This window comes from Canis lupus, chromosome 22, assembly GCF_003254725.2.
Source record: "Canis lupus dingo isolate Sandy chromosome 22, ASM325472v2, whole genome shotgun sequence".
Taxonomy (NCBI): domain Eukaryota; kingdom Metazoa; phylum Chordata; class Mammalia; order Carnivora; family Canidae; genus Canis; species Canis lupus.
Genome location: NC_064264.1, coordinates 6,351,879 through 6,367,314, shown reverse-complemented (window position 1 = coordinate 6,367,314; position 15,436 = coordinate 6,351,879). Strand labels below are relative to the sequence as shown.

At 32.2% G+C, this 15,436-nt stretch overlaps 1 protein-coding gene across 7 annotated transcripts in view; it reads right to left on the bottom strand.

The window, feature by feature from the left end:
• The window catches only part of TSC22D1 (TSC22 domain family member 1), a 131,199-nt gene that overhangs the window by 92,802 nt on the left and 22,961 nt on the right, over positions 1–15,436 (bottom strand). The window contains exons 2-3 of one of the 7 annotated variants that reach the window (XM_025478227.3): positions 5,984–6,140; positions 2,097–5,102 (exon numbers count right to left, since the gene is read on the bottom strand). The exons of 1 other annotated variant lie outside the window; for it this stretch is intronic. In XM_025478227.3, the coding sequence (XP_025334012.3) occupies positions 5,085–5,102; positions 5,984–6,140 (175 nt within the window). In that variant the 3' untranslated portion in view covers positions 2,097–5,084. Of the gene's footprint in view, positions 1–2,096; positions 5,150–5,983; positions 6,154–15,436 lie in introns of those variants that run through there. 5 more of the 7 variants (XR_003147937.3, XM_025478228.3, XR_003147936.3 and 2 more) reach the window with 5 other exon arrangements.

Sequence of the window (15,436 nt, the reverse complement as noted above, 5' to 3'; positions counted from 1 at the left end):
TGTACACACTTGCCAGTACATGAAGACTAACTACTAGCCTAATTTTTAGATACAAAATATTTTGCATATCACTACAGAATTTTTGTGTATAAAATTAAGCACCTTACTGGATAGGTAAGGATAAACAAAGTGACAGGGGTATTCTAAGGCCAAACAGGTGGAACACACCTGTCATGTGTTGGCTCGGTGTCACACATTGAGAACAATGATAAACTGAAGCATGTTCAGAAATTAAAAAAAAAAAAAAAGACTTTTACGGAGTTCAAAACAAAGTTACATGAGTAAGAGCAATAAAATGGAGGTGCTTGATCTATTTAAAAATAAGCGCAACAAAACACGCTTGAAATTAATGGTGTAAAACAGCCATCTTACAACACCGGAAGGCTGTCATATTTGAAGGAAATCAACCTATGTTGTCCAGAACTAGGATCAACATGAGAAGGCAGCAGCTTGTGGTCAGGAGACCCGAGTCCTACAGTTGTTTATCAACTGCGTGATATCAGATATACAGGAGATATCCTTGCATGTTCATTACTTTGTATAAAACAAGGATGCTAACTAGACAAGGTCTATGGTAGTTAAAAAAAAAAATAGGACACGGAAGCAAATACGGATCAACTTCACACCATTAGAGTATCCTAAATATGGGGTCATCTACCTCATGAAGTAGTGAGTTGTATCTCTAGTTTACACACCAACACAATCTTTTGCGCTACCATAAAGGTGAAAATGGAATAGTGAACTATTTTAACTGAACACCAATGTCCACAAGCTAGTATTCTTATAATAAGAATTAAAAGATAGGATAAAAGATTATTATGATTTCTATGGTACCATCTATTGAATAAACTATACTCGTATTTCTAGGGGGAAATAAACCTAAATCATTTTTCTAGATCATTTGTATTGGATATTGAATTTTCCTTTGTTTCTAGATGTACTAAATAGTATATGCTAACACTTTTACTCTGTGAACCTACTTAATATTCCTCAGAGAAGAGTAGCATGTTTTTCTCTAAATGATTTTACATGCTAGCCAACATTATTATTTTTTAAGCCTTATGTAACAAATTCCCCTAAGTTGCAGCATAAATGCATACTTTTAAAACTCAAAATTTCTTAAACCAAGATAAAAATTATTCAGTACAACTGTTTTCTAGTTCTAGATAGCACTTAAGAAAAACAGGCAAAATGAAGCCAGACAATAATCTCATGGAATATGTACTCCACTTTCCATACAAATTGTAATATTTTAATAGTGCTCAGAGCTTAAGAAATACTAAATTAAAAGTGGATGATAACACTAAGAGAGAGTGCACAGATAAAAGATGCCCTGACACATAGGAGGCTAAGTATACCAAAGAAACAATATCTGGGTGGGTATATGTTATCTAAATGCATTCCAAAGTCCTACAAAAACAAATCTGTGATTTATCTTTTTCTCTTCTCTGGCAGAGACGTTTTTAGAAAAATTATTTTCCTAATTCTACACCTGTCTCAAAATCCAAGGATATCTGTTGTAGTTTACCATCAGACATTTCATTGAACACATTTTTTAACATTTTTCTACCTATGCCATACCTTACCTCGAGTAGAGATCCCTTTTGATCATAATTCCTGAAAATTCCGAAGCATACTTTGAAGTTCCCTAACATTTTTAATGCAGTGATCTAATTACCTTGATGATATTAGTGGAAATAATTTTAGAGCACCTATGTGCTTATTTTTGAAAACAAAAATCTTTCACATTTTAGGACTATATTAATATGCAATCTTTTTAACAGGAAGTAAAAATACCTGAATGAAAAGAAAGCAAAAAATTGCTTAGGATGTCTAAGCACTGACATTTTACCCAATTATTTCAATATAGCAAAGCAAAATAAGAATAAGATGTGAGCTCATATTTACAAAAAACTGTAAGGTCAGTTCTTTGTCAGCCACACTGTTTATATGACATTTACTTTTTTTTAAACAAAAGCTATTTTGTCTCCTCACTAAAGAACAAAACAAAATTTTATACTATAGTTAATCCAATGAATGATGGTGAAACAATAAGCCTATGTTCTCATACCTCAAAGATATAAAGGTAAGCCATGTTTAACATTCTGTAATGTTTTTATTTTGAAGACAAATGTAGGAAGAGTCCACATAATAAAAATTAAAGTATATAAAACTCTCATTTCACCATTATTTTTACATTATGCTCGAAGTTTCTAGTACAAAATTTTTATTCAACACCCCACACCCCAGTCTTTTAGGCACGTATAGTTAAAGCTTATAAAATTTTTTAATTCAAGTAAAAAATATAGCCTTCCATTGAAATAGGTCTGTGAATCTTTTAATGGCTTTAATTCTAAAACCAAAATCTTATCCACAGAATCTTAACTTCTTTTCCAAACTTACCAGAGTAATAAGGCCAAGAATTTCAGCTTCCTGCTATCCCCAAACAGTAACTATTCTATATCAGAATTTCCTTTTTATTTTTTCAGAGTGTAATTTCCTTGGGAAGCCAAACTGTTTCATTTTAATCCACAAGTTGTCATTAATCCAACTTTTATTTCTTGTCTAGGAGGACCCCATTCCAACATTGATTTTTAATTTTTGGAGTCCACTTCTTAATCAAAAGGAAAATCCCTCTTGCTTCTAGAAAACTACATAGAAAAGGTAAATTGTTCCAGTGGCTTCAATTAAGTTTATGTAGCTATAATCATAAAAACTAAGCTTTATCCTTTTCCATGTTGTCTTGATAAAGTTAAAAGCAAGAGACTCTTAAAATTTCTCCTATGATTATCAGTTCAAACAGAACATTAAAATATAAAATATTTTTTGTCTCCTGTTAACAGCTCTAGTGAATTGGGTAGTTTTCCAATCGGCCATTATTTCCAAATGCTTTTTTTTTTTTTTCCTAAGGCGAGGATTTGTCTTTTATATGCTATTTTGTAACGGGTTTTACCTTTCCGTTTATATTTTGATCAATCTCACTTTAAAAGATTTGACCATGTTTATTCCTGATATTTACAATATTTGCTCGAGAGTTTTAATGGTTTGCAAAATGGACACACCAAAATGGCATCTAAAAAAAAAAAAAGAAACCAACCCCCTTCTGGAAACAAAGATGAAACTAATCAGGAAAATGGGAAAAAAGACTAAATAAATAGATTACCTATTTCATACATTTGGCACTGGGTGACCCAATGAATAATCATTTTAATTTAACAGTTTTTTAAAAATTTTTTCAAAAAAGATTAACATACACAAGAATAGGATATATATTCAGAAATACTTAGAGGATGACACATAAAATTAAAATACACTTAAAAATATTGTTTTCATTGTCTACTCCTGAAACAAAATAAGCCATTTATCAGTAAGTGCATTTTTTTCATGGAGAAAATATTTATTAGTTTTCAAATGATCACATAATACAAATATTACACAATTAGTCATTCTAGGAAAAAAATTAGCTTATACTAATAATCATAAAATAAACACTGAAAAATATAGAATTGCATAGTGACACGAAATATAAAAAAATCTGAAAGGAAAATGTATCAAAATAAAAGTTTAAATAAACAAATCAGTTCACATTAATATACAAAAAGTTTCACTTTTAAATAGCTTTTAGTGGCATGAGGTAAATGGAAATGCACTTACATTTCTTTTGCACACTTTAAGGAACAGAGCTAAAATTTAATCAAAGCATGAGGTTAAGAGATTAAATCACTTTTCATCTTTAAAGCTGAAACAAAAGGCTTATAATCGCACAGGCCATAAACTGGTTGGTACTGTGGTTCAAAGAGTTCAACTTAATTTCCAAGCAAATTTCACTTTAATTTCCCCTGAGTTATTTCTAAAATGGTGGGTATTTTTAAATTTATGTGTTTGTAAAGACTGTCTTATTCATATTTAACAGCAACAAATCAAGTTAAAAAGCTGTAATCATTTATGGGAATTCAGAGCTCCCTACGGAAATTTTAGTTCAAATTGATCTTTTAAACTTTTAAGTACTATACAAAAATTTATAATTAATGAGGCAAAAAACAGGTCTCATGGAAAGAAAGACTAAAGGCCAAGTTATAACTTAGTAAATGTGGTTCCTAAGACCTTCAAGATTCCTAAAACATTTTAGATGCTCCCATATTAAGGATTCTAGAATTTCTATTCCAAAAAACTATACCAAATAAAACAAACTGGCAGCATCAAATAACTTTCAAAAACTTCCTTAATAGCTTTTGACTGACTATTTAATAGATACCAAAGAGAAAAATAGAAACATTTTGATAACTACTTCCATTTGGGTAACTATTTTGCAACACTTATTCACATGTAGAGGCTTATTCTAATACTACTAATAGCCTTTGCTCTTATAAAACACTTCTTCCTTTCAGTATCATTCAAACTTCAAGGCAGAACAATACCTCAAATTTAACAGATATTTACTACTTTAGAAGACCGACCAACCTATTTGATCTCAAAAGATGTCTTTATACTGGTATCTTTGTTGATTTGACAAATAAGAATTAAGGCTCAAGACCAGAAAAAGATAAGCCTGAAAGAGTGTATCCTAACACTAAACATAATTTGGGAATAATTAAGTTCACCTTTTGTTTACTAGCTCTTTTCAGTGTCAGGCAACAAAAAACAGTTTGAGAAGTCTTTGGGATCTCCTATACTACTAAAAAAAACGGGGGCGGGGGGTTGCCTGCTTCATTAAGGTGATTTTTCAATCCCACAAATCTTTTAAGTGAAACAGAGAGCTGCTTTTAAAAGAAAGGAGTCTCTCATATTTCCTCTATTTCAGTCTTCTGAATAGAAAGGAATGTTTGCATGGCCATGTAAAACTCCAATCTGAAAAAATTATTTCATTATTTGAGCCTTTCCGTTTCCAGACCAAGAGTACACCAGAGTAAATCTTAAAGTTTATAAATGACAAGAACAGGTGGCTCTCTCATCCTTGTGTCTTCTAGATATATTGCGTGGCTCCGTTCACCACTGCCTTCCAAACTGCAGGTGCTGCATGTGTGACAGATATCATCCATGAAGGCTCTGCTAGAAGAGTTCCTTTTGCTGAAGAAGTATGATGTTTACCAGTTGAAAGAAATCTGGGCAATTAGAGAACAAATAAACCGGTCTCCCATTATCAAGATACCTGGAGTCACAGAAGGAATCCACCAAGGAAAAATGAAAACTTGCCAAAGACACCAAAGTTCACGTTCTACCCACTGTAGATGATAAGAACTTCCTGGAATCAAATCCTACCCTTGGCATCAAAGAAACTAAGAGAAAACCATCTTAATGCCATGGGAAACATCTAGGACAAGGCTCTTTTGCCACAAATAACATTATTCCTAGGGAATGGGAAACTACTTATGAGTATATATTTAACGTAGCTTTCAGGGATAATATATCCTGAAACTTATAATCATTCACATTCATCTTATTAAAGAATGAAGCCTCGATTTGACAGTAAAACCATAAAGGTACTATCATTGTATCTTCTAAAAGATCTAATTCATATGAAGTCCTAAAGTTTGAGTTAGGAAAAAGACCAAAAAGTTCTAACAGAGTAGGATAACACCTGGACATCAGACAGCATAAATTAGGACAGTTCAGATGTCCAGCTTGCCCAAAGATGAAATACAAAAACTTCTTAATTACTGGAATATAAAAGAGCACTTAGAAGTCCACTAATACCATTAAAGGTTAAAATGGGCAAACATTCCTTTTTAAAATTCCCGTGGACTATACAAGCAGTCACCAAATCTAGTGCCCAAATCATCCACTGCTTTAATTATCTGGAGAGAAAATTAAATAAATTGTTAGGTATCTGTTTTGAATGGGCACTAGTTAGCATTCTTAGAAAAAAAAATAAACAGGTTGCAGCCCCACTTGGTTCTTATAATGAACCCAATAGAATTAAATGGGCAATGGAAGGACACTCCAATCTATAAATAAACCCAAGTAAATAATGGAAAGCACCCACTTGTTTATTATCCTTTCCCACTCTCTCCAGAAGCTGGATATTCTGCTTCCAAGGGTTCAGTGGAGAAAGTGGACCCCTGACGTCAAAAGCTCTCCGTGGTCTTGGCTGTATCTGTGGTTCTAGGATCACTCCTTGCACCTCTGGTAGGAGAGAAGCACTGAAATAGAGAGCTGAATATAGATTTAAGAAAAAATTCTTATTAAGAAATTACATTCTCTGGTCATTTGAGTTTGTAATGACTTATCCTCAGGATAAAAAGGAGCTACCCTTGAGCATACTTTCTTTAGTGCCTCCTTAATTTGAACTTTAGAAATCTGTCACCACAAATGATTAATTCTTCAGTAACTATTAAGAAGGGACCTATCGTGGTGTAAGCCGTAACATTCTCTGTGACAAACCACCCGACTTCGAGTGGAAGACCAACTCAAAAAAATGATAAATTAGGACTAGAAACAAGAGCACAGTTGTCTTAAAGGGACCGGGAAAGGCACTCGACCTCAGATATATCAAAGGAGGAGTTCCAGTTAATCTTCTGCCAAAGAGAAGAAGATGGATTGAAAAGGAGAAACAGAATAATCAAGCATATTAACAGAAATATTACTAAACTTTGGGAATTGTCTAAGAAGCTGAATTTGTTCTCGTTTTAAAGTCTCCAGTAATTTAAAGAATTAATCAGACTACAGTCCCATATTACAGCAATACAAAGCTAAACCTAAATTTTATCAAGCTACGACTACTGTCCCTAGAAAAGATTCATTCTTCAAGCACTCATATTTAAAAGTAGGAGGGCAGAACAGTGGACATAGGGAATACAATCTCCAAATCTTTTATAAATTGTATGATCATTGGTTTGGGGTCAAGAAGGACCAGGAAATAAATCATTAATGGCTATAATGCAGGAATTAAAGCAGTAAGATATACCCAAATAATAGATGATGATAAAGACACTGGAAAATAGTTTACTTTATTATAGGAATAAGGTAAATAAGAGAAAGAAGTCAAAGCACATAGCATCTGATCAAGGAAAAGCTGAAAGGAGAGTAAGATCGGCAGATATGTATTTAAAGTTACAGGGACTGCAGGGTAAACTTTTACGTAAGTAGAAAATAGATAATTGTACTTTGTAGTACAGAGTGATAAATCCCTATTAAATTTCAGATCTTATTCTTAAATAGAAAGGTGCTGCACATTCCTTTTGTATAGAACACAGTCACAGTATAGTATTTCATGGACATGTTATATTTGTGGATAAATTAAGGAAAAAATGTCATCGGGTAATTTCTCTCTCACGCCAACTGGTTATCAGAAAGGTTCCTTACCTGTTAGTGGAACGAGGATTGTGCTCTCTTGTTCTCTATCAATCAACCAACAAAGGTTATAGTCTCAGCACTAAGAAAGTAGCAACCAACCAAAGTTAGTGTTTTAAAGCCTTCACTTCCTCTTGGCTCTGGCAGCCAGTTTGGAAATATACCAACAGCTGAAAAGGAATCGTTATTCCATTACCTAACAACATTTAGACTCAATTTTTTTTAAAGCCTGAAGAAGAAAGACAAGCTAACCCTTCTACTTTAGGAATATATCCAATTCTGTACAAGTGAGAAATGAAAACAGTTTGGACTAAGAAAAGAAAACCTATGAATTTAACCATCAAATCTGTGATTTCCAAAATGTAAAGAAGTGAAAAAAGATATCTAAAAGAAGTCCAGGGGGTGCAAGTGCCATCTAGCAAGAGGTATCAACTAACTACGAAAGTACCTTATAAGCCTATGTGGCAGCTATTTTTTTTTTTATTTTTAAGTTTCCAATAGATTTTAAGTCCTAAAGTCTTTGAGTTTTGAAGACTATACTTTTTAAGCAATAGCTTACCACAGTATTTCATAGTATAATCACATTGAGGAGGTCACATATCACATTATGAGGGATGATGAGAGGAAAGGAGTACAAACTAGAAAAAGATCTGAATACTAAATATCTCAAGAATTGTACTCTAATTAGGTATTTTCAAGAGTCAAAAAACAAAACACTATAATCCCAAATAGATTAACAAAGTATTCCACAGCTGGAGTTCTTAAGGGGGTGCTTTTCAACAGATGAGAAAAGCTTAGCATTAATACATCATAGCTAGCTTATTTATGTATTCATTGTACCTACAGTAGGCCCCACAGCCATCTTAGTAGTACCTACAGACCCCCTGTGGTTTTGCTCTCTGTGGTTCCAGTTACCCTGTTCAACCATGATCCAAAAGCAGATGATCCTGACACATCATCAGAAGGTCAACAACAGCCTAATGCTACGTCACATTGGTCATTCACCTCACTTCATCTCATCACTAGCATTTTATCATCTCACATCATTACAAATAGAAGGGTGAAGGACATGCAATAAGATATTGAGAGACAGACCACATTCACATAACTTTTATCACATTTTTGTTATCATTGTTCTATTTTATTACTGTTGTTCATCTTTTACTGTATCTAATTTATAAGTGAAACTTTATCATAGGTATGTTATGCACAGAGAAAAAGACAGTATATACAGGGTTCGGTAATACCCACATTTTCAGATATTCACTTGGAGTCTTGGAAGATAAGGAGGGATTACTGTATACTGTGCAAACAGGTGCTATAAAAGTATTTTTTTAATTACTAAAAATGTACCCTCTAGTCTTTTCTAATCAATTCCCTTGAAAAATGATTATTTTTCATATCTAATATTTTAATATAAACTATAAGATTAAAGATTCCCAAATTAATGAGATCTAAGTAAACCTTAACCACTTTAAAGTTTTAAAAAGTAAATTCAGAAACTATGAAGATATGATTTCCCAAATTTCCCCGTTTTCCCTTATTTCTTGAATACTAATCAGTAGTAACAGTGCATCTGATTGAAAACACAGACAAAAAGGGAGCATTCCACTTGGGAACAGGAAATACAACTAGTAATTTTTTTTTTTTTAAGTTACAGGCTCGCTTCACTTTCAAAATGAAAAATAACTCCTAACAAATCATATTTTGCTCAGATTAATAGTAGGCTAAGTTTACAATTTCTCATACAGTAGGAGCTCTAAAGCCTTGATTTCTTTACCATACCCCACAGGATTCATAACTGAAAAATACAAACATATTAAAAGCAAAAACAAATGGTCTTAGGATAGATAATTATAGGGCTGGAGAAGCAGATCCACTCATAAACTTCTCCCAAGTGAGATTACTTTCAGGAAATAACTTGTTTTGCCTGATGTACCAAAACTTGTGGATTCAACATATTCATACTCAAAAATGAATAAACAAATGTCCTTAAATAGAAATTATTTTGAATCATTGAGAAGCGCTCGTATCTCTCTTGCTTCAAGAGTTAATTATTTATGAAGACTATGGATTTGATAATGTATCATTTATAAAGAAAAATGTAAAGGCACTTTCAAAATGAGATCATTATTCAAACAAGAAAGAGCAGCCATTGTGAGACTACTATTGACAAAGGCTCTTAAGAATGACACAGTAGGACCTTACTTAATTCTATTTTAAGACACCACTCTTCTACTCTTCTGATGTTTAAAGAGATGGAAAAAATAAGCACTCCACTGGAGAACTTGTATTTCAACTGCTAAGAGAATAAATTTCAAAACAAAGCTAACAAATCCACCAGTGCTAAAATGCCACAAAGGAACTCAAATGGATGTTAGGAGGTCTACTAATCCACTACACCTCAATAAAATCACTTGAACCTTATCAATAATATTTCAATTTTTAAAGATTCTTAGTGAAAATTCAGTTATATTCAAATCAGAAACAATAAATCTAAGAATTTTATATATAAATACCACTCTGAGAAATTCTCCTGAAATGTTCAGACTAGACTATTTGCAGTATTTGTTCTCAGTACTAAATTACTAAATGAGCATGTACTGCTTATTAGTTTTAAGCATTGCTAATACTGAAGAAAGAGAAAAACCTAAGCCTAATCATTTTTAAGCAACGAAATAAGAGGCAATATGTTTCTATAAACTATTTCTATTCATTTGTATTATAACTAAAATTGAACTTGCTGATTTACATATTTATACATCATCTATAAAATAAAACATTCTATGCTAAGTTAAGCCATGATATAACATATTCTTAACTCATCTTTCATCACTCCTTACTAGTTCTATGGCTGTCTATAAAGAAAAGAATTTCTCACAAACCCCTCCAGGTTCCCAGAACAGTCCCAGCTGGCAGTAAGAAGAAAATCAAGAAAACCATAACAGAAACCGTATCTCCAGAAAGAGCTGACACAGTGAGTTAATTCTGTAAATGTTTTACAAATGAATGAAGACTACTGATCAAGAAACAAAAAGAAGAATTTTGTCAAGTGGCTGATTATCTAAAGTAGACACTAAAATGTTCAACTTTCTAACCCCAAAGAAAATAAAAATTATCAAAAATACTACTTTCATGTATCTCTTCTGGAAGAAATCAATTTCTAGGATGGTTTTTCCAACACGGTCAGCAGAACTTCAAAGGTATCCTAAGATGATAAAAATTTTTGCTAAATTATAACACCTATTATAGATTTTCTACTGGTCTTTTCCAGATTCAAAATTAGTAAGAAATCAGATATTGCCAGAACACCCAATTTTAGATATTCAGTTTGAAAAAGGGAGATCATGCCAAAAAGCAAAGGAACTAACAAACAAAACCAGCTTCTTTAGAATTAGCCATGGTATTGTACTGACTCTGGAGAAAACGATTACTTCTAATCCACAATCTTGTATATACTGTTGAGTAGGATACACTTCAAAAACACAAAAATAAGGAAGAAAGCCTGAAACTTTAAGGAATGCAGAGCATTATGAGGCAGAGAGAGGGAGAAGCAGACTCCCCACTAAGCAGGGAGCCTGATGCAAGGCTCTACCCTAGGACCCTGAGATGATGACCTGAGCCCAAGGCAGACGCTTAACCTAGGCACCCCAAGAAGAAAGTAGTAGTAAGAATGAAAAACCCTAATTATTAGAATGTTTCAAGATCTACCAAATTCTAAGATTAACCATATATTTTCTCTTCACCCTTTTGGAAATGATACTACCCAAAAATGTTATTGAGATTCAAGTTACTCCACTAGGTCTAAACATCAAGTATTTGTTAACAGATAAACAAGAGACAAGTAATGTGTTTTCATGATCCACGGATTAAGGTAGAAGATGAAGTAAAACAGATAAACAATGCATAACACATTTTTTAAAGTAGTTAATCTACCACAGAATAAAAGACAAAAGGCAATCATAAAAACATACATTGTGTTAAAAAAAAAAAACAGCAACTTCAAGGTCAAGAAGATTAAACACAAAATTATTTAAATTTTCCATTGCCTACTTTGAATGAAAAAGGCCTCTAGATTTGACAAGGAAAGAAAACCTTGGTAAAAGTATATTGTTAAGAAAATTTTCTAAATTGCCCTCATAAATTCTTTTCATAATTAATCCAGACTATTATTTTTACCTCTTTTCCACCTGTTTATTTTGCTAGTATGAAATATTTGGCTTTGTTCTTATAATGGCCAGCATATACTGAAGTATATATACAAGATACCGGGGGGGAAAAAGGATTATCTTTCTATCACATTTTTTTATTCCAGTACCTTGGATTGTGCTACATCCCTAATAAGTGCATTCAGAAACAGATGAAAAGACTACAGAAAGAAAAACAGTGATGTTTTATGAATTATGCTGCCTTTACATTAATTCCTTTGAGACACTTATCCATCTATAACAAGAAATACATCAATAACAAAATATGTTACAGTATTAAATTCAAAAGGTTCTGATCAAGCAAGATTGATGGATGCTAAAATTAATGGAAATTATGATGAGAATATAGGAGAATATGAGAAATTGAAAATATGATGAGAAACAAGATATTTATAATGTCACAAAATATCTCCCCATAAAACACTTGCTATTCACAAAAGGGGAAAAAAGAATAATTTTAAGAGTATAGAAACTTGGCAGATCTATCTTTAACCAAATGATCAAGATAATGTCACCAGTAACAGAACAAATCAATACCATATACCTCCTGATATAATGCACTGACTAATGTTAAGGACATCATATCATTTCTGTGGTATCCTTGCCAAAAATGCATTATCCCAATTTGTTCATGAGAAATACCAGACACACAAGTTAAGGGACATTCTAACTAGCTAGTATTCTTCAAAAATGTCAAAGTCAAAGAAAAAAAAAAAAGTTAAAGTCATGAAAGGCAAAGAGAAAATGAGGAAGCATCCCAGATTGGAGGAGTCTAAGGAGACATGGTAATTAGTGCAAGAGTATGAGATCCTAGGTTAGATCCTGGACCAGAAAAAGGTCACTTAGTGAATGGACAATGGTCAAAATTCAAATAAAGTTTACAGATTTGCTAGTAGTAAATCCTGATTTCTATGTTTGTTCTTTGGTTATATAAAATAAGACCATGAAGGAAAACTGGGTAAAGTATATGAGAATTTTATGAAATCTGCGACTTTTTGGTAAATCTAAAATTATCTTAAAATAAACTAAAAAATAAAACAGGTTCTGAATAAGGTACCATATTTGACATATCCATGGAATGTCCACTAAGAAATATAAATCTACATTTTTCATATGAAAAGTTTACACCAATCTTTCTTTAAAAACAAATCCTAATGGAAATAATAGCATTATGTCATGTTCTGTACAAATATCAGAAAATTAATCAGATGATGTTTTTTAATTTCTTTGGGAAATAGTTCTCTATACAGAGAACTCTGATTCAGAAGTATATGAAATCAAAAGAGAAAACCTCACCCACAAACAGAAAAACTGAAGTATGTTTATGTTAAACAACTAGTTGTAGAAATTAGCTTTAGACTACAGTAAACATATGATAGAATAGGTAGATAAGAAACCAAAAGCTGTCCCAAGTTAATTATCATGTATAAACTTCTGCTACATTATAAAAATGGGAGGAATAAAAAATTCTGCTCAGTTTTTCTTTAAAAATGTCTGTAGGAAACGAAGTTTAGTGCCATCAGTGTCCCTCTTGCATTTTTTTTTTTTTACTAAAAATCAAATGATGAAGCTTCAAAATAATTTATTTTTTAATCTAATTATTTAAGTCATCCTCTACACTCAACGTGGGGCTCAAACTCACAATCCTGAAAGTCACATCCTGTTCTCCGTGAGCCAGCCAAATAATTTACATTCACTTGTAAAAATCAGTTACAAATAAAATAATGACTTTTTTTTTTTTTAGATTTTTATTTATTTATTCATGAGAGACAGAAGGTGGGGGGGGACAGAGACACAGGCAGAGGGAGAGGCAGGCTCCTTGCAGGGAGCCTGATGTGGGACTCAATCCTGGGTCTCCAGGACCACACCCTGGGCCGAAGGCGGTGCTAAACCACTGAGCCACCCAGGGCTGCCCGACCTTTTCATTTTTTAACATTTATTGAACTTAGTATATAGCAAGTAATATATTATGCATTTTATATATACTGCCTCATTCAATCTTCAAAATAACTCTGACATATACAATATTAAAATGATCACAATTTTACTGATGAGGAAACTAAGGCACAAAGTAATGAAGTAACTCACCTAAGATCATACACCTAGTAGCTGTAAGAGCAGGAAATTCAAAACCAGTTTGTCTCCAGGATCCAGAATCCTAATTTTATACTTTTCTAAGTCATATTATTTTCATTAACAATTAAATATTTTCTTTTCAAATATTAGTATATGACAAACTGCTAGTGTTTTAAGTAGAATTCTGAAATTCTTTCCTTCGATTTCATTTAAATATAGATGAGTTGATAGTTATTTACTTTGTCATTTCTATCAACCAATCAAAGTTTGACAAGGCAATAAAACTTAGAAATGAAGTGCAGCAAAACTCCATATCAGCAAAATAAATAATCTAGAAACAGATGTTTCTATTGAACCTGAAAAGCCTGTATCTAAAAGTAAATTGAAATGGTAATCAGAATTCTCTCTTACCTTTTAAGTATCTACAAAGAAGATGCAGAAAGATTTTTTTACATTTGAATTTCTAGTTTACATATCTATTGACTTGCCTAACAAATCTATAGCATAGTCTTTTAAATGCATAAAAATTTCAAAGAATTTAATGATTCTAATTATTTTAATGTAATTTAAATATCGTATCTACAATTTAAGTCATCATTTCTGTTATGATGAGCATGATTAAAATAATAATCTGGCAGTAACAAATTAGACTTTATTCTCTACTGATTGACAGCTCAATTCTACTACCCAGAGAACAGTCTTTGGTTTGTTACAGAATATAAGATATTCTGTATGGATGTCTTAATTGTCCTCAATTGCAGTGTATTTTAAAAGTTATTTATGGATAGCTTGCAATATATTTACTCAAATTCTTTTATATATATATATAAATTTTGCATATATATGTATGTGTATATATATACGTATATATATATATATATGAGATCAAAGAAAGGTCGTTTGCTTCCTCATCTCAATTTGAGTCCAATAAAAATCAAATATAATTATATAAATGTAAATATGATAGAAACAATAAAACTGTATATAATACTTCATATAAGAACAGGGCGTCTTCCAATTCTTTATCAATAAAATGGGGCAGGTTCTTTAAAAGACATATCTAGTTACAAATAATGCCTTTAATCTACTCTATTAAACTTGTCTGCACTCTGAGGCTGCAGTGACAAAAAGAACATCATAATGTCAATAGCATCCACAAGTTTTAGAGAGAAGGAAACCTTTCCATTGGAAATTAAGACAGCACGTGTTAATCAACTACTCATCAGATAAGTTCTATGCAGTAATGAGATTACACAACAGAAAAATGAGAAATGTCCAACCTGATATGCTATCTTAAATTTAAATCCTGGAAAAATACCTTAATCCTGGTATTTTACTGACCATTCACCACTTCCATAGCTGATTCTACTTTCCAGACATTTTGGGAATAAGATTGTATAGTCCTAATCCATGTCTTGAAAAGGAAAATACTGCCAAAAAGGTATGAAGGGAAAAGAATATCACCACTGTCAAGTTAATAATCTAAGAAATACAACTTTGACAAAAAATACATGAAGTTTAGTTAGCATTGTATAGGCTATCAATACAATTTTGAAAAAGTCACAACAAATCTTGGATTAAAACCCTTGAAAGTGCCAATACTACTAAAGTTCTCAATTCAGCAAGACTTTACATATGGATATACCCTCATTAAGAAATAAGTCATGTATATTCCTTCACGTTTTAATAAATCGCTCCTTTAAATTTTATTCAGAATACGAGAGTATAGTACTTCTCTTTCCATTCTTCCCTCAAAACTTGAGTCAAATTTCTTAAACTGTTAAATGCAGCTAGTAGTTTTAAAAATTCTGACATTCCAGTTTTACAGTGGTCTACCTTCAAAGACATTCCCAAAAGAGACA